We start from the raw sequence: 26,080 nt of genomic DNA, 5'->3' as shown, positions 1-26,080 counted from the left end.
ATCGAAAATAAATTAAAATACATTGAAAAATGAATACAAAATAATAATAAACATTTCATTGTGCTTTACATTTTTCACACACATTGCGGCGATGTTGCATGATTCAATTATTAAAGGTTTGTTCACTTGTGACATTCAAATTATGACACTCTCTTATAAAGGGTGATTTTTTAAAAATTCTCTTTATAAACAGTTGGTTTAAACCGCTGACGCACGTTTCGTGTTTTCTTTCACTGTCAAACATCTTCAGTTTGGTCTATAATTTAACCACGAATCGTCTTACAAGCTAACAACGCTTGCAAATAACTAAATTTTATTATAAAAATGCGAGTTCTGTTAAGAAAGTTTATTGCGCGCTTCTTCCATTTTATGGTCAGTTTAATCGAGTTTTAGCGGCTTTTCGAGCTATTGTAACTAAATTTAGAACACAACCAAATTTACATTATTGGACATCAAACCACCAACACACTTACGAAGAGTGCGAACTGAAGCAAATATGGCAGCTGTATCGGCCAGTGTTAATGATTACCATCAATTATCGATTCGTCGCCGTTCGCTGCAACTGGGCCTTTGTTACTCAACAACGTAACAAATTTTGCGAAAGGATTTAGGTGTGAAGCCTTTCAAAATACAGCTGGTGCAAGAATTGAAGCCGAACGACCTACCGCAACGCAGAATTTTTGGTGAATGGGCTCTAGGAAAGTTGGCAGAAGATCCACTTTTTTATTGAAAAATTGTGTTCACCGACGAAGCTAATTTTTGGATCAATGGGTACGTAAATAAGCAGAATTGTCTATTTTGCAGTGAAGATCAGCCAGAAGAATTGCAAGAGCTACCAATGTATCCAGAAAAAGTCACAGTTTGGTGCGGTTTATGGGCTGGAGGTATCACATGCCACACAGCACGTGTAACAACGGATTTGTTGAAAGGCGAGTTTGGCGAGTTCGCTTTTATTTCCCGTTCGGGACCAGATCGTGCGATATAACGCCTTTAGATTATTTTTGTGGAGCTATGTTAAAGCTCATGTCTATTCAGACAAGCCTGCTTCAATTAACGCATTGGAAGACAACATTAAAGCATTTATATGTGAGATACCGGCCGAAACATTGGAAAGAGTATACCAAAATTGGACTAAGCGAATGGACTATTTGACGCGCAGTCGCGGTCAACATTTGCATGAAATAATCTTCAAGCATTAAATTATATGGACTGTACTATCGACTGAAATAAAAATTTCATGCATTTTTCTTAACTTTACGTCTCTGTTTTTGAAAAACTTTCCTATAGCTCTTAAAAAATCACCGTTTAGAAGGTTGCATTTAAGAAAGGAGCAGAAAGTGGAAATAATTAAATCTCTTTTGATAAAGATGGTAGTAAAAAAATGTTTTTTACTTAAATGGCAACAAACTCCGGATGATTTAAGAAATAAATTTAAATTAATATTTAAATGTAAATAATGTTACAGGTAGAAGTTATCAGCAGAAATTGTCAAATTAAATGATTTTATTAAATTCAAAATTATATTTTGTGAATTAAGTTTTAAATTTAAAAATTTGCGATGTTTCACCAATATGAAGCTACTTTGTTAAAAATAAATAAATAAATAATTAACGCGTACATATCTGTTAGGTGTTAGGCCGAACTCCTCTTCTTATTTGTGTCATGCTTTTTGAATTTTTTTCGCCTCCGAAAAACAAACTTTAAACATATTTACACCTTATTTTACTAAGCTTTGTCCGCATAAGTTTGGCGTTTTGACCCCTAGGTCACAATTATTCTTATATTATCAATGTGTTTTGCTAAGCCTCCTCTGAACACTTTCTCCATCCATGGGAAGGTAGGCTCATTGGAAAAAAGTTCCGTCAATCACAACATTCTTGTAATGAGGTCTCAATCGCGTCGGTACTATCCAATTATTCTCCGTGCTGCAACTCTTTGGGAAATGTTAGCTCTTTGCAAAACATGCATTTTTTCAATATCACCACATCATAAGAAATAAAGCTTTTTAAATTTTCCATTAATGTATCGATCTCGCCATTGCCACAATTGATCTATCATGTCCTGACTTATGTATGGTATGTCATTTTATATTGGTACTGGACATACCAAACAAGTTCTTGTACATAAGCACATCCTTGTTAAGGGAGCCGATTTGTCACTAGGTAACGAGAAAGCTGCTTACTGAGCAAACCTTTTAGTATTGAATCATGACGATGTTGTTACCAAATTGATACTAGGGACTGTTGTTCCCTACTCGTCTTGTATTCTCCATAACAATTAACAAGGCTCAAGCTCAATAACTTCAAGTCTAGGGGATTAAAACTAAATTTAATTTGTAAAAAGACTAAAGCTATCAAGCTTGTGCCTTTTGTCAAATATTGGATGGTCACGAGTTGGTACCAAAAAAATTATTTATTTTTGCTGAAGACGAAAAAACAAAAAATGAGCACTTGAATAATATCCCAGTTGGACATGGAAGCATGAAATCATACCTATTTTCCTCATAATTATAAAGAAAATGTTCTAAAATCTGAAGCCTCTTTTGTGCTAAGAAGTGTGGCAAAACATCGTACTGATTTTCTCCCTTCTCTAGAAGCAGGTTTTTCAGGAGTTTTTGTTCTAGGGTAACCTTCGGGATGCGTTCGAGTTCAATTTCGATTTGCTTACAAACTTCATTATCAAATTTTATTTCAAATTATATTTCCGCAAATAAAGGATGATCACTTTATAGGTATCGGATTTTAAATTGAAATAAAACAACCAAAATTGATTGGGTAACTTTTATTATTTTTGTGTAGAACCATTCATGACACTTACTTTTTAAAGATAATCACTTTCAAATATTGGCCGCAACTGCGCCGTAATTTGGCTATCCGTAAACACCAATTTTGAATGACTCGCTGAAGAACTTCGGTTGGTGTCTCGTGACTAACTTTAGTGATGTTGGCTTCCAAAGTCTCAATCGAAGCTGGTTTATCCACAAAGCATTTAGACTTTACCCCACAATCTTTTTTGGTCAACCCACTGCTCCCAGACAAATGATAAATCCGTGAGGGAAACGAAACGACGGAATAAATCCATTATTTCTGGGGCTGTATGGCAAGTAGCGTCGTCTTGTTGGAACCAATTGTTCTAGAGGCCACGGGCTTCAACTTCCGGTATCTGACATCAAAAAGTCGTTTATCATGGTGCGGTAGCGTTCGCCATTCACTGTTACATTGGCGCCGTCTTTGAAGAAATATGAGCCGATGGTTCCTCCAGCCCATATGATCAAAAATGGGCCTCATAGCTGAAATATTTCGAATCAATCAACAAAAGAATGTCCAAATGACCAGAGCTCGTTTTTGAAACCACGAAGAGATGGTGAGATTAGTCTATTTCAAGAAAAATTACAAAACTAAACAAAAGAACACAGGGTATCATCGCATACTCATAGGTAATGGATCTCCCAATAAGGACATAACAATTTTGTATCATACGTAAACATGAATTACTTTTGCATCATCGGTGGTAATATGAAAATTGATGAAACTGAGTGGCTTCGCCGAAGTGACACATCAGCGGAGAATTTAAAGTACTTTTCTTTATTGATAAGATGATTTTAAAGGAACTCAATGAGCTAGCGAGCCCCTACAACAGGGAGAAGAGTTGGACGGTCTCTACGAGTACGCGATTGAAAGATTGGCGGAACATGTTTCCCATTAGCCTACCTTCATGCGAGAACTCCTATAGGCAGATATCTACAGCCATCGAGAGCTGTTGATGTAATGGAGAAGATTGATGGGATTTATAGTATTCGTCAATTTTAGTAGTATTCGTCAATTTTAAGGACTTCGACTCCATCTTGGAGCCATCAGTGAAGTCAGAGGTGCCAGCTTCCGTGCTGATTTTCCCTCGTTTCAATCCTGCCTACATGGAAAAATGGTTCTGGCAGGAACCTTAAACTCCAGTTTGCGGATAAAGAGATTTGTCCGCAGTTCAGAGAAATACGATGTTGACTGTCTAAGAATGATACCAAATTCCGTGAGCGATTGCCTTCAGAGACAAATGTATGTAAATAACGTAAAAGTCGATGGAAAGTAAGTCCAAAACGATATTCAGGGTAGCACTGGGACAAATTCTACATGCTCTGGTGATATCATTACCTGCTGTCCTTTGCACCCTCCCCAGTTTAGTGATATTATAGCCCTTCTAAATTGTCAGAACCCCTACGTTGTATATCCAAAGCACAGCCTGTGGCTTGGGATCCCATTTTTTGCCGAATATATGTAGATTTGCAGGAGTAGAAAGCTCTATTGGCCTTATTTATTCGATTCCTCTGAGACCGCAACTGGCAGCCCAGCGACTGAGTACAGCCAGTGACCTCAACAAAATCTTAGCCATAACTGAGGGAAACCGTCCCGATACCATTAGGAAACCCCAAACTTTCGTCCGCTTTTAATGAAATTAAAGCTTTGTATAATTTTTGTTCCTCTTTGTTGAGATTTGAATTTAACTTGTTTTCATTAAAAAAAATTTTTTGTTTGTTTTATTATTGATTTTTTTAGAACATTGAACGGTTCTTATACAAAAGCATTAAATATGAATGGCTACAAATTATCTGTCAAATAAAGCCACAAAACATTTCTCCCTATTTCAGTTCTATTTTTAGCTCCCTCATTCCCTCAAAAAAAAAACACCCTTTATACAGAGATTTACAAAATTGTTCTTCCTAACCTTTAAAACTGTCAACGCAACATGAAAAATGTTCGCTGTTTCGTTCGCTCAGAAAGTAAACAAAATATAAACTCAATTTCTATTAACTTTCCGCTATAAATCGCCGAGCGGAATGGCAGAGGTTTGTTTCGCGTGTGCCGTTTTTAGGACTTAGCTGACGTTGGCGCTCATCAAATCGCTGTCAAATGCGAGGAGCCCAGTTGCCTACCACTTGCATCTTTCCAAACGGTGTGAAGGGTTAACGTACATACATACATAGCTGCCATAAAGTTTAATCAAAATTTATGCGCCACGCAACACAAAAAATGCGTAAATTGCTGCTGTTTTGTTGTTGGAAGTTCGTGAGGTGTTTTTGATTGTTGAAAATACCTGCAACGCAAGCTTTGAAAACCTTGCAACCTCGACCTCAACCCACGTAAAAAATGACGAAAAGGCCACGCGCACTTCACAATCTAATTACAGTCTAAACAAAAAGCATTTCCCACTTTCCTTCACCATTTGAAGGCGCCGTAAGGATCATAAAGCTTTCACCAAACCGTAAATCTGTACCTACAAAGGTGCGCAAATGTGTGCATTTATGTACTTATGTACGTATATGTGTGTATGTAAGTGTGTTTATTGTAGTATTAAAGAGTTTACTGTGCACATTTCCTGCAAGAAAGTGCGCAACTACCGAAATGAGTCGCTTCTGGTGAATTTAGAACTTAGACTAGTTCGCTTTTCTGATCTGTTATTTACAAGTGACTGGTGAGTTTCAAGAGGCGGTGACTTAAGAAGTGACCAATGTCCGCACTCTTTCGCTTTTCCTAGTGTAAAATTCTACAAAAACGTAAAAAAACTTTCACGATAGATGCCTCCATTCGCTATATGAGTAACAAAGTGGTTCGCAAAAGCGTGCCAGTTCTGTACTAGAAATTTCTTCCACTAGTTGATGCTTGCCTATAGGGTTTGTTTGCGCTTGTATGAGTGAGTGCGCATAATGCGTCACATTGTAGCCATTGCGAGCGGAAAAGGAAATGTGTGAAAGTGTTGTGGTTGGAGTAGCAACAGTGCTCACTGCTGTAATAATCTACCATCAGACAGTCGAGAAAGTTTTAGCGGCAATATTCGTCAAAATTTGCTGCAGTGTTGCGTAACTTGTTTTATTGCATGCATGCCACAAACAGATACATAATTTATATAAATATGCAGTAGCTATAAATCTGATTATGCCTAGATATACATATTATATAAAGGGCTTTCCAATAACAGGTGTTATTTTGAATAGCCCTCAATTTCGGTAAATGCCACTTTTGAAGCTGTCATTTTTTGATATTTGACAAGTAGAAACTACCCTGTTAATAAAAATGGGCCGATACAAGCTTAAACAACGCATTGAAGTTATTAAAATTCACTATAAAAATGGTGAAAATTTGGCAGAGACGCTTCGTAAAACTCGATCATTTTTGGGTCATCGTGAAGCACCTTGTCGGACCGCAATACAGAAATTGGTGAAAAAACTTGAGCTGTTGGATGAAGTTAGTGATGTGAAGAATAAAACCCGAAAGTGTTGAAAAAAATCCAGGTTTGTCCATTCCTCGTCGTTCTTTGGAATTACGCATTCCCCAAACGTCATTACACCGTATTTTGCACAAAGATTTGGGTCTTAAGGGTTATAAAGTCCAGTTAAAACAAGAACTTAAGCCGGCCGATCATCAAAAACGTCGTGTCTTTGCTGATTGGGTCGTTGAAATGCATGAAAATGATCCGGAATTCCATCGAAAAATTATCTTGAGTGATGAGGCCCATTTCCACGTCGGTGGCTTCGTCAACAAGCAAAATTGTCGGATCTGGAGCTTAGAAAATCCAAGAATTATTGTTGAAAAGCCCCTCTATCCTCAATGTGTGACTGTTTGTTGCGGTTTATGATCCGCGGGAGTCATTGGACCTAACTTTTTCGAAAATGAAGCTGAAGCAACAATTACGGTGAATGTATTGCGCTATCGAGAGATAATTAACAGTTTTTTATGGCCGGTATTGGATGGTATTGATCTGGACAACGTTTATTTTCAACAAGACGGCACTACGTGCCACACAAGCAACGAAACCATTGATCTTTTATCAAAATAACACTTCTTATTGGAAAACCCTTTATATTATATGAATGTAAATATATTTTGGTATTTGAAAATTTTGTACAGCTGGTATGCCGTCCCTACAGAAACACTAATGAAATTGGTTGGTAAGGTTCTGTGCTGATATTCTAAAAAAAGAGAGGCAGCCATGTAAACTGCAATATTTACAGTTTGTCAAGAAAATGTTTTGACATATTAAAATATTCAAGTCACTTGCACTTCTTTGAATCTTTGCACTTCTTATTCTTCTTAGCATCACAGTCCTTGGTGAACGCATTCAAACGCATTAGTTGCAGTCGGTAATGATCAGCCAGTGATGGTTTCAGATTGTTTAACACGTTCCCTGTCCCAATACAAAAATGCAAAATTGACCGCCAAGTCCAACAGAGTTTTTTTAATAATTTGTTTTTTTGTAGTCATAGGATAGCTTTAGTAATAATAATAATTAAAAAAAAAAACGGATGTAGGGTATTTCTACCTGAAACACATATGGTACATGAGCGTAGAGGGACATTTTTGCTTTTGCACGTTCATGAAACACATATGGTTCATATACCCTCTGACGCACATATGGCTCAGGAACGTATCAGTGCTTATCAGGCGCACGTTTACTGAACCATATGTGGCTCAGCGGACAGGGAACGTGTTAAGGAGTCCATAATAGATGACACCCTTCTGACCCCACCTGATGCATAAAATAACCTTTGAAGCATGAATTTTTTTTTCGCTGTCGATGGACCTGGTTCTCTTGGCAGACTCCAACATTTTCGACGCTTAGGGTTATCATAATAGATGCATTTTTTCATCGCCAGTGACGATGCAATGCAGAAAACCTTTTCTTTTCTGCCGTTCAAGACGCATCTCACACTTCACTAAACGTCTCTCGATATCCCTCTCCTTCAATTGATGCGGCACCCCGCTTTCTGGCCTATTCTCATCGCGTGCGAACATTTACCGACGGTTGATCTGTCGATATCCAACTCTTTAGACATATCATCAAAGGTTCGCCATGAGTCTTCATCCAATGTTGTTGTAGTTGAGTATCTTCGAATTTTTTCGCCGCCCCTTCGCGATCTTTATCACTTACGTCGAAATTGCCACTTTGAAAGCGTCGAAACCACTCTTTACAGGTTGTATTTGATGGAGTGTGATTACCGAAAATATTGATCAATATACGACTCGTTTCAGGTGCTATTTTCTTTAGAAGGTAATAGTGAAGGTTTACTCCCCGTGCGACTTCCAGCAAATGCTGTATTTTCGAGACGAACGTAGACATTTTTGACGTCAGATAAAAAGGATCTTTACGCTTCGAGCGAATGTCAATTACTGCGGCCGAGACTCACATATACACCTTCAAATCACCAGTATATTACTAGAGCGAACATAAAAATAGTATACGCATCGACACCTCTTCTACGAGGGCGGAAACTTATTCCCATACCCAGAAAATAAGTGTCTGAGTCATCTTATCTTCTGACATTTTTTAAATTTTGTCATAGTTTCGTTTTTTTGATAGGTACCGTGTTGCTAAGACTGCAGGTTCATATATTTTTCGTAACATTTTTCTTTGAAATACCATTAGCTGATTAATGTCAGTAGTTTTTAGCGTCCATAGTTCGCAACCATAGGTAAGCACGGGGCGAATCAAGTTTTTGAATATCCTTAACTTTTTGGGCGCGAGGTAATAATTTAGACTTAAGCAGCTTCAAATTGGTAAAGTAAGACTTTTTTGCTGCTAAAATTCTGTCACTAATTGTCAATGACATATCTTAATTGGCTGATATTTTGATAGCCAGATAGGTAAATTCTTGTACACTTTTGAATGCATAGTCTCCGATCAGTTATAGCTGCGTGTAGGGATAGATTGAATATCAATGTTGATAAAGCGTCTCGCTGTTTAACTCCCGAGTTAATGGGAAATGGCTCTGAGCACTCTCCTAGCACAATCAACTTCGCCGTGGTATTTGTTAAAGTCACAATAGAAAACTCAATTAACTTTCGAGGGATGCCTATAGACTTCAGCAAACATTTAATTTGCCTTCTATCTTTGCTGTCGAATGCTCGTTTGACGCTTGTTGGAAGCCCGCGAACTCGCAGTAGGCGTCAATATTATATTCGTATAGCTTTTCGAAAGTTTGTGCCACTATGAAACTTTGATCTATTGTAGAACAGTTGGCTCTGATCTCTCTGTATTCCTCTAGAATTTGTTCGGAATATTCGCGTTTGTTTTCATAAAGTATGTTTGTAAATACATACTTTATACGCATCGTTTAATATCGAGATACCCCGACAATTACAGCAATTAACTTCAGTACCTTTTTTGTGTATGGGAATTGTAGGCTTGATAACCATTCAATAGGACTATTGTTATTGCACCATATCTTTGACATGAGGCTATGTAGTTATTTATTATTTATTTATTAAAATGTTCTTTCCAGGGCTGTAAAATGCTTGCTTTTTCGCTTATTATTTATTACACCATTTTTGCCTTTGCAGTTCTAGAAGAGTTTAGTTGCCTGGAAAACGGGCATCGTTTGCTGTGTCTCAATCGGTCTATTATAATTATAAAATAAGAAAAAGTGTAGAACAGCTATCAGAAATGTTTTATTAAACCTGACAAATTATTTATAACCTAATAAATCACGCACAAAATGAAAATATGCTGGAGCCAAAAATATCTGACCACGCCGAAAGTATTTTGTTGGAAAAAGTAGCCGCAAGCCCGCAGATTTCGACAGAAAATCTTGCTATTGAGCTTAGAAATGAGTGGTGGGGTGGACGTTTCTCATGAACAGCCCGTCATGTTTTGCAAAAGCACAGTTATACCTCATTGAAATTGCTTGAAAGAAGCTTTTGCTCTCTCCACAGCACATTGAAAAGCCGTTGTATTTCGCTAGAACGTACCCAGCTCAAACAGGTTACGACATTTGTTTTAAAAAGTGGACAAATTATAAATTTTTTATAATTTTTAAATAAAATATTTTACCAAAATGCCGAATTCTAGCCTAGTACTCACATGAACATATATAATAGTATTTTTATGTATGCACTAGCGTACCCTCGCCCGCTTCGCTAGACGATAAATTCAATGATTTGCTGAAAGAGAATAAAATTAATACGAAACAAAGCAAATTCTTTGATACAATTTCATTCGAACTTTATTGTAACTCTTTTTGGTAGACAACGTTTTTGGTTTTTTCATCTTTCGTGTGAATAATGACGATGGTTTGCCAACTCGTGAGCAAACATACAATTGTCCATGAGAAAAAATTGGGTATTCTAAATTAATACCGCACATTTGTAGAGACTGTCCTTGCGCCTTATTAATTCTCATAGCGAAGGCAAGGCGAATAGGGAACTGCAAACGTTTGAAATCGAATGGTAAATCCGCCGGAATCAGTGGAATTCAGGGTATCAAAATGTCTTCTCTTTTGTACTTCCCTTTCAAAATTGTTGCTTCGATAACGTTACCCATTAGCTTCTTCCCAGCGAGTCTGGTACCGTTGCAAAGTCGGGGCACATTACTATTGCGCAGCATAATAATCGGTGCTCCAATTTTTAATCGTAAATTATGAGGTGGTAAGCCTGGCAAATCGAGTGAGTTTAAGAATTCAGTTGGATAATTTACGACCTCATCTTGATCAGTAATAGTGTCCATTGACTTATAGTACTTATACGCAACTATGTCACCAGGTATTTGATCTAAAATAGCTGAATTTATATCATTGACGTCCTTATTTTTCCCAGCTAAAATTGCTCTTTCGCTGAGTCAATCATGGTTTTTGTAATGTTGAACTACGTTTGGAAATACACTCTGTATCAATGCCTCTTTAGACTGTGCAAAAGTGCAGAAATTGTTAGGCAATGTTATCATTCCTGTTGTTTTCGAAAAAAGGTTTATTTTTTTGGGTTAAAAAGTGTTTTTTGAAGTTTTAAAAAACACTTCGCTCTAACAAATTTCTTCTCAGTTAATTGCTGAAAATTAAATATTTTGAAAAAACTATTTTTTTTTAATTTAACGTTTTTGAGAAAATTTTGTTCTTGAAAAAATTTCATACTTTTGTAATAGTTTAAATTGATTTGTTAAAAAAGATTTTTTTCCTCTTTGAAAAAACCCCCTCGAAAAAATGTATTCTCTATTAATAGTGGAATATGAAATGCTTTGAAAACACCATTTTTTTTTTTAAATTTTGTTTGGTTTTCAGAAAATTTTGTTTTGAAAAAATTTCATACCCTTGAAAAAGTTTTATTTTATTTTATTTGTTTAAAATTTTTGAAATTTTTTTTTTGTAATTTTAGAAAAACACCTCTTCGAAGAAATTTCTTTTATCTTTTTGAGGAAAATTTGGTTTTGAAAAAATTTCATGCTTTCGAAATTTTTTTATTTTACTTTATTTCTTCAAAATTTTTGAAAACAATTTTTTTTATAATTTTCGAAAAACACCCCTTTGAAAAAATGTTTTCTATGTGTCATAGTGGTATTCCATTAACTTTTAGGATTATAGTCAAATACTTACAAATATCTACGCTTTCACAAATAGCAACAATAAACAAATTTCCTCAAAACCAAAAAATTTACTTTTTTTCTAAAAAAATTCTAAACAAACAACGTAATAAATTTAGAATTTTGTGTTCACGAAAAAACAGTATTGTTTTTATTGTATTAACTGAAAACCAAAATGTTGCAAAAAATCAAAACAAAACTAAATTATATTTTTTGTGTTCATTTGGTCCATATGTTCCATAAAAAGTTGATATGGTAAATAATATGCAGGGTCTGATACACGCAAATTTCCATTGACCATTATAGTGACAAAATTATCGATCACCAATTCCAACAGGATTTCAAAATCAGAGTTGGAATGAGTTGTTGTGTGGTGTACTTCTGAAAAAATGAGAAATAAACAAAATAAATCTAAAAATTCGAATTCTAACTTTATCTTGTGTATGTTCTTATTACCTTTGAATTTTTCCAATGAAGCAACATTTGTTCATAGCCGAAAACATCGTTTGCAAACGCATTCATTTCCATATAGAATTGGTCAAAGAAAGCATTGCTCAATTGAATTGAAACATTATTTTCATAAATACTTAGGACCTTAACTAATGCACCTTGGTACATACCTAACGCAGATATTCATCGCGACCTTGACATCGATACTATTGATGAAACAATACAAAGCGCTAGCAGAAGACACATAAATAGACTATTAACGCATACAAATCCTATGATGAGAAGACTACCAAATAAAGAAAAATCTACCCAAAGTCGGCTTAACCGTCAAACACCAACAGATCTTGCAAAATCCTTGTAATCAATTGTCAACTAATCGTATATGTCATTGTTTTAACCACTTGTTTTTAAATAATATGTATATATTTCTTCTAAATGAGCTTGGGGGCATTGGCCCTTCAATATCACTCTCATTCCATCTTTTTGTAAATCAAATTACTTATTGTCTAACGACAGGTGTAATATTTTATGGAAGAAATAAAAAAAAAAAAAATTTTCATTCGAATCATTTTAAATTTCTGTATACAATAACGAAAAATTCAAAAAAAGTTGTACACATAAAATGAATGTCGATTCGAAACTTACTTTAATCTAAGAATCGAGCAAGTTTTGTTTTGTACAATATTTTGATTTTTTTCTTTTTTTTATATGAAGAAAATATTTAAGAGAAACTTTTTTTTGCTAAAAACCTTCCCCTAGTGGATCCCTATAATATGAAAAAAGAACGAATAAAATTGGCCTCGTATCGGCCCAAAAAAATGCGTACAAACGAACATCATTTCATTTTTATATATATAGATGTATACTGAAGTGTACTGTTTTATGCTGCACCAAAGTTTAACGTTCATATATTTTATTCAAATCGTCAAGTTTCCGTAATTGTTTTGCTTAATTTTGGCTTGAATAATTGCGGTTAACCATGCAAATCCAATTTTGACGCAACTTTCATTTCTGTTTGATAATTTGCGGCACAGTCGGCAACGACAAGTTGATAGAGGTAATATGAAAGCAACATCAGGTGGTGATGAAGATTTCTTGGAATTGAGTAAATTTGAGGAGACGTGTAAATTGGTGATTATTTGCTTTTCCAACTAATTGGAGAAGTTATGCAGTTTGAAATATTAATTTAGCAGTAAAATGGTGTTGTGGCAGTAGGCCGCCTTATTCTAATTTTGTTTAACCACATATTTTTCTGTATTTAAATATAATCATATTTTCAATTTTAATGTCTAAGAGATCGAAATAAACAAGAATAAAGTACATACTTTGCTATTTTGCAAGTGATTTATTAATTTTGATTAGCCACCTGAGGCAATTCCAGTGAGCTTTTGATCTAAAGTAAATACTATAAGCAGCAGCAGCAGCCTGTCGTTACGAAGCCATCTTATTGGGGGATTCTAACCATTTTAGAGTAGTTTCAATACACATACTTACAAGTGTATAAGTAGAATTATTTTGGCAAAAGTTTAACTAACATCGTATTTCCCTCCACTTCGGACAAATCTCTCTATTCGCAAACTGGAGTTTGGAAGTCGTGCTATGGCAATCTTTCCAAGTAGGCAGGACTGGCACGAAAGAAAAATCTGCCCTGAAGCTGGTACTTCTGTCTTCACTGACGGCTCCATGATGGAATCGGGACTCGGAGCAGAGGTTTTCTCTGAATCAACCTATTTATCTACACATTTCCTTAAAATTACCGATTACTGTTGGTGTTTTTCAGGCAGAAATCTACGATCTTACAGGCATACAAAATGCTTAGGGAACGTGGGAACGATGGAGATATTAACATTTTTCTGATAGTCGAGCGGTGATTATGGCACTGACGATGCCATGAAGGTCCAAACTAGTCAATTCTGTTACGAGGAGATAAAATCTCTTGGGTATGCAGGTAATATTTCTCTGATCTGGGTTCCAAGACATAAGAACATAGACGGAAACGAAATTGCTGATGAGCTTTTGAGGAAAAGGACTGAATTGGTTCCAGATGCCTCCTACACGGCCATCGGCCTCCGCCCGTGATTGTTTTAAAGGGGAATTGCACATCTTATTTCTCAGGAAAGCGCAGAAAATATAGAGCACCATTTCTTCATGTGCTATTTCAAACCCTTTGGCCTCAAAACAATGGACGAATGACTCAGAAGGTCCTGGGAAATCAACGCCATTCAATTTTCAAACGTGTACTGTGTTTACCGGTCATTGGATAACCGGCATATACGCGAAGAAGCTGGATTTACAATTTATCCCCCATTGTAGAAGCTGTGGGAGCCTTTCAGCGAAGGAGGCTGTTGAGCATTTTCTCTATAAATGTTCGGATTTGGCAGCTAGACGACTAAGGTCACTGGGTACTCGTTTCTTCGACAGCTTGTGGCAGTGTGCCAACCTAAATCCCATCAATCTTCTCCATTACATCAAGAGCTCTGGCTGGCTGTAGATATCTGCCCGCTGGAGGTCTTATAATGGTATCAACACGGCGCTTTAGTGCTACTTGGAGAGTGAAAGAGTTGTACTTCAACCATTTCACATACCTACCTAGTTCAACCCCTTCTCGTTCATCAACTGGAAGGAAAAACAGTGAATGGTTTATTGCTCAGATCTGCTTAACAATTTAGAGGCTAGCAGAACCAAGAGCGGCAATTTAAACAACACTAAGAGATCGTATATACATAAACTCAAATTAATCTACGTTGTTTGCTGTAGTTTCAATTGTACTGGTAAAGTTGATCTATTTTCTGGCCAATGTATATAAAGCATTAGGTTATAAAGGGTGGTTAAGTTTCAAGGGCTGGTGTTGATTTTGAATAAAATACAATTTTTTTAGGACATTATTGTCATTTCTCTTTATTATGATAATATTAGTATGGCTGAATTACGTATGAAGCAAAATATCGGCCAAATGAGCTCCGTACGATGGTCCAAATTTTCGATGACGCTGAGGCATAATTGAGGTTCTATGCCGTTAATGTGCCGAACTATCTCATCCTTTAGCTCTTGAACTGTTGCTGGCTTATCGACGTACACCTTTTCTTTCAAATAACCCCAAAGAAAATAGCCCAAACGGGCTATCTTCCATTTCGGGTCATAAAAAGTTCGTTATCATCTCACGATAGCGAACACAGTAACTGCCTGGCCGTCCTCATTTTGGAAAAAATACGGCCCAATGATGCCGCCGGCCCATAAACCGCGCCAAAGAGTCACTCTTTATGGGTGCATTGGTTTTTCGGCAATCACTCTTGGATTATCATTCGCCCAAATGCGGCAATTCTGCTTATTGACGAATCCACTGAGGTGAAAATGTGCCTCATCACTGAAGATGATTTTCTTCATGAAGTGCGCGATTTGATTTGAACGCCCGTTTTCATAATAAGTAGAGATCGGGTGTTTATGCAAATTGAATATGCAAAATATATGCAAAAGAGGAAATATGCAAAATTATGGAAATATGCAAAACATAATAGGATCCTATTAATTCAATTTTTATTATGATGAGTTTCTACCTAGGTGCGAACTTCATGTGATGTTAAACAAAAATATGCACTTGCATAAAAATCCGATGTCTAATAATAAGCCTTAATAACTTTAACGCGTTGCTCGATTATGTATCTTTCCATGATTCAAAGTGAGGTAGTCTGAAATTGAAAAATGTCAAATGAGAGATGCGAGACTATGAGAAGATGCGAGACTATACTCGACAACGATGGAGACTACACGGCTTATTGAGTAATTGCGACTCGTACGAGGGGTGCCTTTTATATGTCGGGATTGAGAACAAAAAAAAATTTCAATCATCGAAAATCACTTTATTGTTTTTCAAAATATTCGCCATGAAGATCTGTACACTTTTGCGTGCGTTTGAATCAATTGTCGAAGCACTTTTGACACTCTGAATGAGGTACCTCCAAAACATGCATTCTGAATGCCGCAACCGCTTCTTCAGGTGTCGAAAAACGTTGACCTCTCAGTTTGTTTTTTACGTACGGGAATAAAAAGAAGTCATTCAGTGCCAAGTCAGGACTATACGGCGGATGACCCATTAATTCGATGTTTTGGGTGCTCAAAAATGCGGTTGTTTAAGCCGATGTGTGAGAGCTCACATTGTCCTGGTGAAGAGTGATTCGTCTTTGGCGATTGGTTTTCCTAATTTCTTGGAAGACAACTGGCAAACAAATGGTGGTGTACCACTCAGAATTTACTGTTCTGCGTTATTCTAGTGGTATGGTTGCGGCATGTCCAGTTTTTCCGAAAAAACAGGCGACCATTTGCTTGGAAGTACTTCGTGCGCGAACAACTTTTGTTGGATTTGGCTCATCTTGAAACACCCATACAGTCGACTGCTGTTTCCTTTCGGACTCATACGCGTAAATTCATGATCCATCACCTGTCACGATGTCATAGATGTGTTTCGAAGCCCCGCGATCGTATTTTTTGAGCATTTCCTTCGACCAATCGACACGAGTCTTTTTTGAGCGATTGACAAATTGTGTGGGATCCAACGCGTACAAATTTTTGTGACAGTCAAATGTTTATGCAATATTGAATGTATGCTGGTCCCACTAATGCCTAAGATTGTCTCAATCTCACGATAGGTCACATGACGATCTTGCAATATCAGTTCGCGCATAGCATCAATGGTTTTCGGAACAACAACTGATTTTGGACGACCTTCACGAAACTCGTCTTGGAGTGAACTACGACCACGATTGAATTCACCAAACCTTCGATAAACTCTGGTCCTTGATGGAGCTTCATCGCCAAAAAATTAATTCAGTTCATCCATACAATGTTGCTGAGTTAATCCACGTCGAAAGTTGTAAAAAATAATCGCACGAAAATGAAAAAAACGATTTAATTCCATTTTTGACCGAGATGAATCTTTTAAGTTACTGTAAACAACACAAATAGCGCTGGTATTTCAAAACATTCTGAGTACGTAAAAGGCAAAAAATGTCAAACTTTGCGATACAGCTGTCAGTTGCCAGATTGCAACACCAGGGTTGCCAAATCCCGAAATATAAAAGGCACCCCTCCTAGTTTTATACATACTTTCATGTAACAATATTTTAAATATGCATATTTATATTTCATGAAAAATCGAGGTTGTACCATACGTATAATTTAGCATTAAGTATGTATTACTTTTGTAGCAATGGCAACACTGTAAATAGAGATTAGCATTACATTCTACACAATGTTATTTAATCCACAAAAGCTTGAATTCTGTAAGCATAAGTTCTATGCCTGAAGGTATAAAAACAGCGCTCTTCATCAGGCCCTGCTGACAGAATTTCGTTTCGAAAAATTAGTCAGCTAAACAGCTTGGAAATCGATTCATACCGCCAGATTTATTGGAAAAAGTAGTCAAAAATTGGACTCAAGGAATAGACCATGTAGCTCGCAGCTGCGGCGAACATATGCGGGATATTATGTTCGAAGAATAAACGACATGAAATTATCTATCTGATTATAATAAAAAAAATTATTCCCCAACTATTTTTGCTTTGTATTATCATTTTAAGTTCTCAAGCTCTTAGAAAAACACCCGATATATAATGAAGATATAATATCTTAGTTTTAGTACCACATGGCAACAATACTAATTATATTTGTAATTTTCCATCCGCAATGCATACGAATTTCCCTAATGACACTTTAATGCTCGCCTTTGCTTGGTTGTGCAGTGCGAACAGCTGTGAAATACTCGAATTTACGAGAACTAAAACCGCATTTAGGGGCACGTGGCCCAATTATAGGTTAATTACGTAAAATAATTAGTTGCTTCCGTTTGTAATTTGAAATAAGCACAGATATTCGGTTACAAAGGGTGATCAATTTATTTATTTATTTAAATACAATTCTTACAGACTATGTAATATATTTAACAGCAACTGTAATATAAAATTCAAGAGATTTAAAAATGCTACTCTTGAAAACGAAAAGTCGAGAAAATAATCACTATGAACGGAATTTAATTCCCGTAAAGCAAGAGTAATGGAAGCATTACTGGCATACTTAGTTTTAAAGTTTCCCCCATAAAAAGGGTAGAAGTTCCTAAGAGATCGCTGGGGAACATTAAATCCAATCCATTCCAACAAATAGGAACAATCAATTACTCCAGTAACAAAATTATTAGTAAAAGACAGACACAGTATAGACCTACGAATTTCTAAGGACTTTAGACTTAGACAGAATATGACGGCATGGGATCAATAAAATTCAGTGACCGAAGGGCATATGTGAGAAATATTTTTTACACACGTTCGATGCTATTAATAGCCTGCTGACTACCAGGTCTCCAAATATGATAAAAACAGCATATTCTAAATGAGATCTAACAAAAGATGTTTAGAGTAACTTAATGGTGTAGGGATCAGAGAACTTAGTGGCGTTCTGTCTGACGAAGCCCAACATCGAAAAGGATTTTGAAAAAATAAAATTTATATGGCTATTAAACGAAAATTTGTTATCAAAGAAAACGCCAAGGTCTCTAAACTCGCTAACACACTGCAGGACACATGTGGAGCTACTGTAGGTAGGTAGGTAGGCAAGATGGCAAGAGTACCCCAGGTACGCTACAAGTAGCACTTACGTGCCGTTTTGATACCATAAAGTGGACCACTACCTGTGCAAGGATTAAGGGAGGAGATAAGACCGTCTACAGCCATCCAGTGCTGTTGATGTAGCGGAGGAGAGAAAAGGGATCTAGGCTGGAGTATTTCATCAAGTCATCCCCAAAGGGGACGCTGAGGAATCTCAAACGCCTAGCCGCCAAAGCCGGACATTTGCAGAGAAAGTGTTCCACAGTCTCTTTCTCTGTAGGATCCCCACAGCTTCTGCAATGGGGGTTGTACGGAATTCCAAGCTTCTCCGCGTGAGTGCCGATCACCCAGTGGCCAGTGATCACCGCAATGAGTTTGGAAATTGAATGGCGGGGGGTTCCCATCACCTTAAACGTTCTTTTTATAACGTATTGAGGCCATAGTGCTTTTGAAATGGCACACGATGAGACAGACCTCCATCTGTCTTGCGCTTTTCTTAGAAAGAAGTTGTGTAGTTTCCCTTTAACAACGGCCAAGGGGATACCGATGTCTGAGAAGAGGGCAGCTGGATTCGGTTCTGCCGCCCCCTTCCTGGCAAGCTCATCGGCAATTTCATTTCCCTCTATATTCCTGTGCCCAGGAACCCAGATGAGGGAAATGTTTCCTGCACGTTCGAGGCGTTTAAGTTCCTCCTTACAGGAGTTCACGAGAAGAGAGCTGCAATACGGCGACGACAGTGCCTTGATTGCAGCTTGGCTATCGGAAAAAATATTAATGTCTCCCTCCCAACAGCGATCCCGAAGCATTTTGCATGCCTGCAGGATCGCGAAGACCTCTGCTTGAAAGACGCTGCTTGTCTCCGGCAGTTTATAGGATACCGAAATGCTGGCTGATTTGGAGTAGACCCCCGCTCCCACTCCAGACTCCATTTTGGATCCGTCAGTGAAAACAGAGGCATCTATATCCGCAACAACTCTCCCCTCTTTCCAATCTTGCCTGCTCGGAAAGATAGCCCTAGCACAACCCTCAAAGCACAGTTTGCGGATGGAGAGGTCGGTGTGAATATCAGAGAAGGAAGGGGAGATCTGCTTCAAGATGCTGCTTTGCCCTACAGGGAGTTGTCTCCAAAGGCCAAACTCCTTCAGTCTAATAGCACTCTGAGCAGCAATGGATTTAACCTGCAGAACCACAGGAATTAAGTGGAGAATAACGTTGAGCGCAGCGGTGGGACATGTTCTACAGGCACCAGTGATGCCCACACATGCAGTTCTCTGCACTCTCTCTAATTTAGTGAGGTTGTAGCCCTTCTGAAGAGCTACCCACCAGACTAGGCAGCCGTATGTCAAAATTGGCAGAACCACTAAGTTGTACATCCAAAGTACGACACGTGGCTTGAGGCCCCATTTTTTGCCGAACATAGATTTACAGGCGTAGAAGGCTATATTAGCCTTCTTAACTCGATTTTCTATGTGCAGCTTCCAGTGGAGCTTGGGGTCAAGTATTACACCAAGATACTTGACTTCCGACGAAAGTGTAAGACACTGGTTGTTAAGTCTAGGAAGCTTAAAAGGTGGAGGCTTGTATTTTCTGGTGAATAGCATCAACTCCGTTTTGTCAGAGTTGACTCTGAGACCGCTACTGGCGGCCCATCTGCTGAGTGTAGCCAGTGCACCTTCCAAAATTTCAGCCATTACTGATGGGAAGGGACCTGAGACCATCAGGACCAAGTCATCGGCATATGCTACCACCTTAACATTTTAACTTAACTTTACGACTACTACCTTTACTCCTGTACTTAGTCCACAAATTTTAGATGTTTTCGAGTAAGATATTTGAAAGCACTTAGATAAGTTCAGCGAAAGTCGTGAATTCTGGCAGCACAAGTAAAGCCTATTCATATCGGCTTGAAGTTTAATGGCATCCTTTTGAATCTTGATCGCTGAGAAGATCGTAAGGTCATCAGCATAAAGCAAAGATTTAGCAAAGGAAAAAGAACTTTTAATGTCATTAATAAGTAACACAAACAAAAGCGGTGCCAAGAACAGCGGCAAGCGGAACACCAGAGGTGACAGCAAAGGGGGTAAATGAAATACTATTAATTGTTACAACACAACGTCTATTGCTCACAAATAAGAATTTATCCATTGCAGAAGTGCAGAATGAAAGCCAAAACAAGCTAATTTTTTAACTAAGATTCTATGCGAAACTTTATTGAAGGCTTTCGAAAAGTCGGTGTCAATACAATCGAGCTGAAAGCCATCCGAGAAAGAATCAATGCAGTGTTCACTAAAAACAACCAGATTAGATACTGTAGATCTGTTAGCACTAAACCCATGCTGATAAGGGCAAATTGAAGATTTAACCGCAAAGCTCAGTTTTGCATAGACCGCGTGCTCAACAATTTTGGAAATAGTTGACAGCTTTGAAATAAGCCTATAATTTCTAACGACATTTTTATTGTCACTCTTAAAGAAGGGCGTAATGAAAAAGAACTTCCATGCGTCAATGAAGCACCCTGACGATAAAGGAGAAAGGCAAAGACCTCCAAAGTTTAGAGGTATCGGATTTAAAAAAAAGAGCTTCCATGCACCAATGAAGTAATAATATTGAAATAAAAAAAGGAAAATTCAAATTATTTGTGCAATCTTTATTATTTTTGTGTAGAAAAAACAATTTTGAATGATTCGTTGAAGGACTTCGGTCGGTATCTCGTGAATAACTTTAGTAATGTTGGCTTCCAATGCCTCGAAGCTGGTTTATCCACCAGTCCAAAAGGTGTGACAGAAAGAGTGGTCAAGTACCGAAGAGTGCAATTAGACACCAGGCTAACTTACTGGGCGCATATAAACCATGCTGCAACAAGAGCTGCTAAAGTAAACGGCATGTTAAGTAAGATCATGGCAAACCTTGGAGGTCCAACGCAGACCAAGCGAAAACTTTTAATGGACACGACGAATTCGATTCTCTTATACGGATGCGAAATATGTGCAGATTCGCTAAGGGTGCAATGCCGGCGGAAAACTCTGCAATCTGTGCAACGCACCTGCGCTCTCAGAGTGGCTTCGTCATGCGGAACAGTATCTGAAGCAGCGGTGTTAGTTATCAGCGGAACCATCCCTATAGATATTCTAGCAAAAGAGTGCAAACGGAGATGGGAGGCAAAAAACACACGAATCCCAGTACCACGCTTCTCCGATATTAGAGTTCAAACGCTCACACTTTGGCAGGCAAGATGGAACTCTGAACGGTATGGTAAATGGACAGCGAGACTGATACCCGATCTAAAAAAGTGAGTAGAAAGAAAACACCTCACCGTGCTATTACCTCTCACAGTTTTTGTCCGGACATGGGTCGTTTCGCAAGTATGTGTGGCGAATGGGAAAAGTGAGCCAACCAAAGTGCATATATGAAGATACTGAGTATGATGATGCGGAGCACACCTTCTTTAAATGCGAGAGGTGGAACGTAGAGCGAACAGGTCTGCAACGAGCTATTGGTGATGGAATGCCGTCCCAAATTTTGTGTAGGATATTATCTGAAAAAAGAAGCGCACAATGGAAGGTTATGCTGAAGACCACTGAGCATAGGTTTCTCAAAACAGGCGACTCTGGACGCAGGGTGAGTAAGTAAATGTCCTTTTTAGGACGCCGTCTTGGCCCTCTACCTCGAAGCAATGCGGAAGCAGTCCCGGGGTGGAGGGAAAAACCCAAGAGAAGAGGAGGGATATTTTTAGTGGAATCAACACACACGTAGTAGCGACGGTTACTATATGGTGCGAAGGTATTTTTAACCCAACCTCACCGCCCAAAAAAAAAAAAGGTGTGATATCACACGATTTTGGTGGCCAATCCACTGGTCCGAGACGAGAGATAAATCCTTCACCGAAACGACTACGCAGTAAGTCAATTGTTTTACGGGTTGCATGGCAAGTAGCCCCGTCTTGTTGAAACCAAAGACATCGTTTTGGTGGATATCACAGGCTTCAAGGCCCATTGCCTATCGCTGAACAAAATTCGGGTCCCAAAATGCGGATCTTCGGCGAGTTTTTTCAAGAGTCTAACTATTGATAGTATGACGCTTTCGAGGATCGACTTCAAATCGTGGACTAGCTGTATTTGATACGCTTTCAAACCGAGATTTTTGCGTAAAATCTCCCAGGTAGTGCCATAAGATAGACGAAGTTGTTGAGATCGGCGCCGAATCGTTTCTTTCGTGTTTTCGGCAAAACTCTCGTTTACCGCCGCTTTATTTTCTTCACTTTCAGTTTTGTGTGGTCGAATCGATCGAGTATCATTCAATAATTTCACTTTTCACAGAGCGGCGATTTTTGTAATAGAATTTTACGATTTGTAAACGTTGTTCAGGCGTAAATCTTTCCATAATGAAATATCACTGAATACCGAAAAAAATTATGTATTCAGTTTGACAGTAGTCACGCGTGATCTGTCAAAAACCCCTATTGGAAAAAGTACCTCCACTCTGCTCACCTTTTACTAAAAAAGGGGGGAAAAAATACTCCGCCTTACATTTATTTTAAGGGGTTATATAGCTTGTGGGCCCGAAAAAATGGACGATTGTCATAATTTTGTTTATGTTTTAGAACTTTATTATTTATTGTTGATATCGCCCCTCCCCCGAAACGCCGTTTTTAGAAGAGGCTTGCGGTGATCACGGTAGCGCATGAGCAGCTGAACTGAAATCAAAAAAATTAAATGATTATTGTAGAAAAATGTTTTTTAGTGAATCTGAACGGTTTATTTACCCAAAAAAAGTTTTCCTCGATATGCAAACCGCTTTGCACCAAAAAAACGATTTTTGAGGGGTTGAAAAATTAAAAAAATTCCAGCGAACTGTGCAAATATTTATAAAAAGTGAACCGTTCCGATTCACGAGGTTGTAACTTCTAATAATTAAAAAAAAAGTTTATGCAAATCGGTCAAATAGTTTTTGATCAATAATGATCACCGCGACGGTAATTTTCAAAAAACACGACTTCGAGGGACTCGTGCCTAAGGTTTTGCGTGCACTCCATTTATACTGTGGGGAAAAAAGTAAGGTGAATTTGGTTGTAAAATGAAAAATCTTTATTTATTCTTGTAAATCAATTTCATCCCCTTCAAAATAATCCCCTCTCGATGAAATACACTTATGCCAACGATTTTTCCAATCCCCGAAACATGCCAAATAGTCCATTTCCGGTACAGCCATCAGCACCTCCTTCGATTCAGCTTTTATCTCCTCAATCGACTCGAAACGCGTTGCCCGGAGTGGTCTCTTGAGTTTTGGGAATAGCCAGAAGTCACACGGAGCCAAATCAGGCGAATACTCGTACGGTGGTTGCGGAACGATATGCGTGGAATTTTTGGTGAAATGGTCACGAAGAACGAATGCAGTGTGAGACGGTGCATTATCGTGATGCAAAATCCAAGAGTTGTTGGCCCATAATTCTGGTCTTTTTAGACGAATTACTTCACGTAAACGACGCATAACGCTCAAATAATATTCCTTATTAACAGTTTGGCCAGGTGGAAGGAATTCATAGTGCACCACACCACGAAAATCGAAAAAAACTGTCATTATGACCTTTATTTTTGAACGACTTTGACGTGATCTTTTCGGTCTGGCCTCGCCTTTAGCACGATATTCGCTTAATTGGTCGGTTGTTTCAGGGTCGTAAGCATAAATCCAAGTCTAATCTCCCGTAATGATGCATTTGAGCTTGTCCTGATAGTCTGAAAGCATTGTTTCACACACATCAACGCGACGACTTTTTTCCAAGAAATTGAGAGTTTTCGGTACCAAACGAGATTTGACTTTTCGTAGGCCCAAATGGTCTTTCAAAATGGTTTTCACAGATCCTTCTGATATTCCGATCATATCAGTAAGGTCTTTAACAGTCAACCGACGATTTTTGAGCACTAACTCCTTCATTTTATTGACGTGTTGGTCATCTGTTGACGTCGATGGTCGTCCGGAGCGCTCCAAGTCATCAACACGTTCTCGACCCTCTTTGAAGTCTTTGTACCACTTATAAACATTTTTCTGCGACATGGTCGAATCATCAAATGCCTTCTGCAACATGCTAAACGTTTCCGCAGCCGAAATTTCATTCCGCAAACAAAATTTGATGGCACTTCTCTGCTCAATCAAATCAGACATTGTAAAAATCGAAAAAATGCACTCTTGGTCGTTTGGTAAACACAAGCGTAAATACGAGTATATTACTGATAATGACATTCACATGAAAGTTGGCCCAGATGTTATTAACAGTGCTGCCAACTCATGAAAAAAATAACTAGAGCGGAATTTTAATCCCGCGAAGTTTGACAAATAAATTCACCTTACTTTTTGCCCACAGGTATGGATAAAGTCGCGCGCTTCCACGGTCTGTAACTTTCGTTCTAGTGCTCCGATCTTTATGATTTTTTAAATTTATATTTTTAAGGTGATGTACTTTTAGAATATGTCATAAAAAAATTTTCGATTTTTTAGTCCAACACAAGGTATAGGGTTTCTCAGTAAGAGCGCTTCAACTTTTGAACTTTTTTGAATAAAACACAAACGGTTTGACTTTTTTAACATTTAAGTATGAAATTCGATTTCTTTTGCATGACCACCGCGTGCACGTTTTACGAAGTCCAATCGTTGAACCCAATTTTCGACCACTCTTTTGCATAAATCGGCCGAAATTCCAGCAATTTCGCGTTCAATATTGGCTCTGAGCTCACAAATCGTCGCCGGCTTGTTACTGTAGACCAATGACTTCACATAACCCCAAAACGGGACGGCTTGTTAAATGGACCGTAAAATGGCCGTAATGCTCTTAAAGTAGCAGCAACAGAACGATTATTTTCATAAAAAATTTGCACGATTTGCAATCGTTGCTCAAGTGTGTAGCGTTCCATGATGAAATGTATACTAATGAAGTTTACAAATGACAGGCGAAAAATAAAAAATATTGCGTCGTTCGCCCTCCCTATCGGAAAAAATTTGAAGCGCACCTATTGAATAACCCTATATATAACCCCTTAAATAAATGGGCTTCAAAAAATATGCTAATCAAAAATAAATATACAATAATATATTTATACCCTCATTTCAGACTCTTACAGCAAATATTTAGCAAAAATTTACATATAAAGGCATTATTTTATGTATTTCCAGATAAATCATTTGCGTTTCAGAATAAGCAATTTGCAGTTCAGCCACAGCCACAGGATGTCTCTTTTGGGTGGTAACAGTCATTCCATATCCGAGGAGGAGATTGATGAGTAAGTGCAAACACACACATACACAATACATAACACACAGATACAATCAAATCTTAGCTATGCAAAGTGTTTGTAGTCGAATTGGCATGTGCAAAAGCAAAATTTTTAGCTCATAGGCTTTATGTATCACGAACACTAATTCTAAACGAAATACATGCAAATATGGAACGCGTCATTTTCATATCATTACTGCAAATCTCTTTCATATCATACATATTTACAAACATACATGAATATATCCATACAAACATGAATATATCCAAAAACATATGAATGCTGTGGAAACAGGTAATGAAAGCATGTTTAATTAAGTCAAATAATTATAACTATTTTCTTTGTTGTATAAATAACTAACACAGAAAAAAATTAGTTCTTTAGTATTTTTGTTATGCATTTTTTCGTGTTTTGAGAAATATTTACTTAATTATTGTG

The 26,080-nt window shown here is 37.8% G+C and overlaps 1 protein-coding gene across 2 annotated transcripts in view; it reads left to right on the top strand.

Moving 5' to 3' along the window:
- The window catches only part of LOC129239538 (uridine phosphorylase 1-like), a 105,015-nt gene that overhangs the window by 18,995 nt on the left and 59,940 nt on the right, over positions 1-26,080 (top strand). For both annotated transcript variants that reach the window (XM_054875116.1, XM_054875106.1), the window contains one exon: positions 25,542-25,648. In XM_054875116.1, the coding sequence (XP_054731091.1) occupies positions 25,596-25,648 (53 nt within the window). In that variant the 5' untranslated portion in view covers positions 25,542-25,595. The remainder of the gene's footprint in view (positions 1-25,541; positions 25,649-26,080) is intronic.

The sequence above is a fragment of the Anastrepha obliqua genome, chromosome 1 (assembly GCF_027943255.1).
Source record: "Anastrepha obliqua isolate idAnaObli1 chromosome 1, idAnaObli1_1.0, whole genome shotgun sequence".
In the NCBI taxonomy this organism is placed as follows: Eukaryota; Metazoa; Arthropoda; class Insecta; order Diptera; family Tephritidae; genus Anastrepha; species Anastrepha obliqua.
This window is presented reverse-complemented; position numbering and strand designations above follow the sequence as displayed.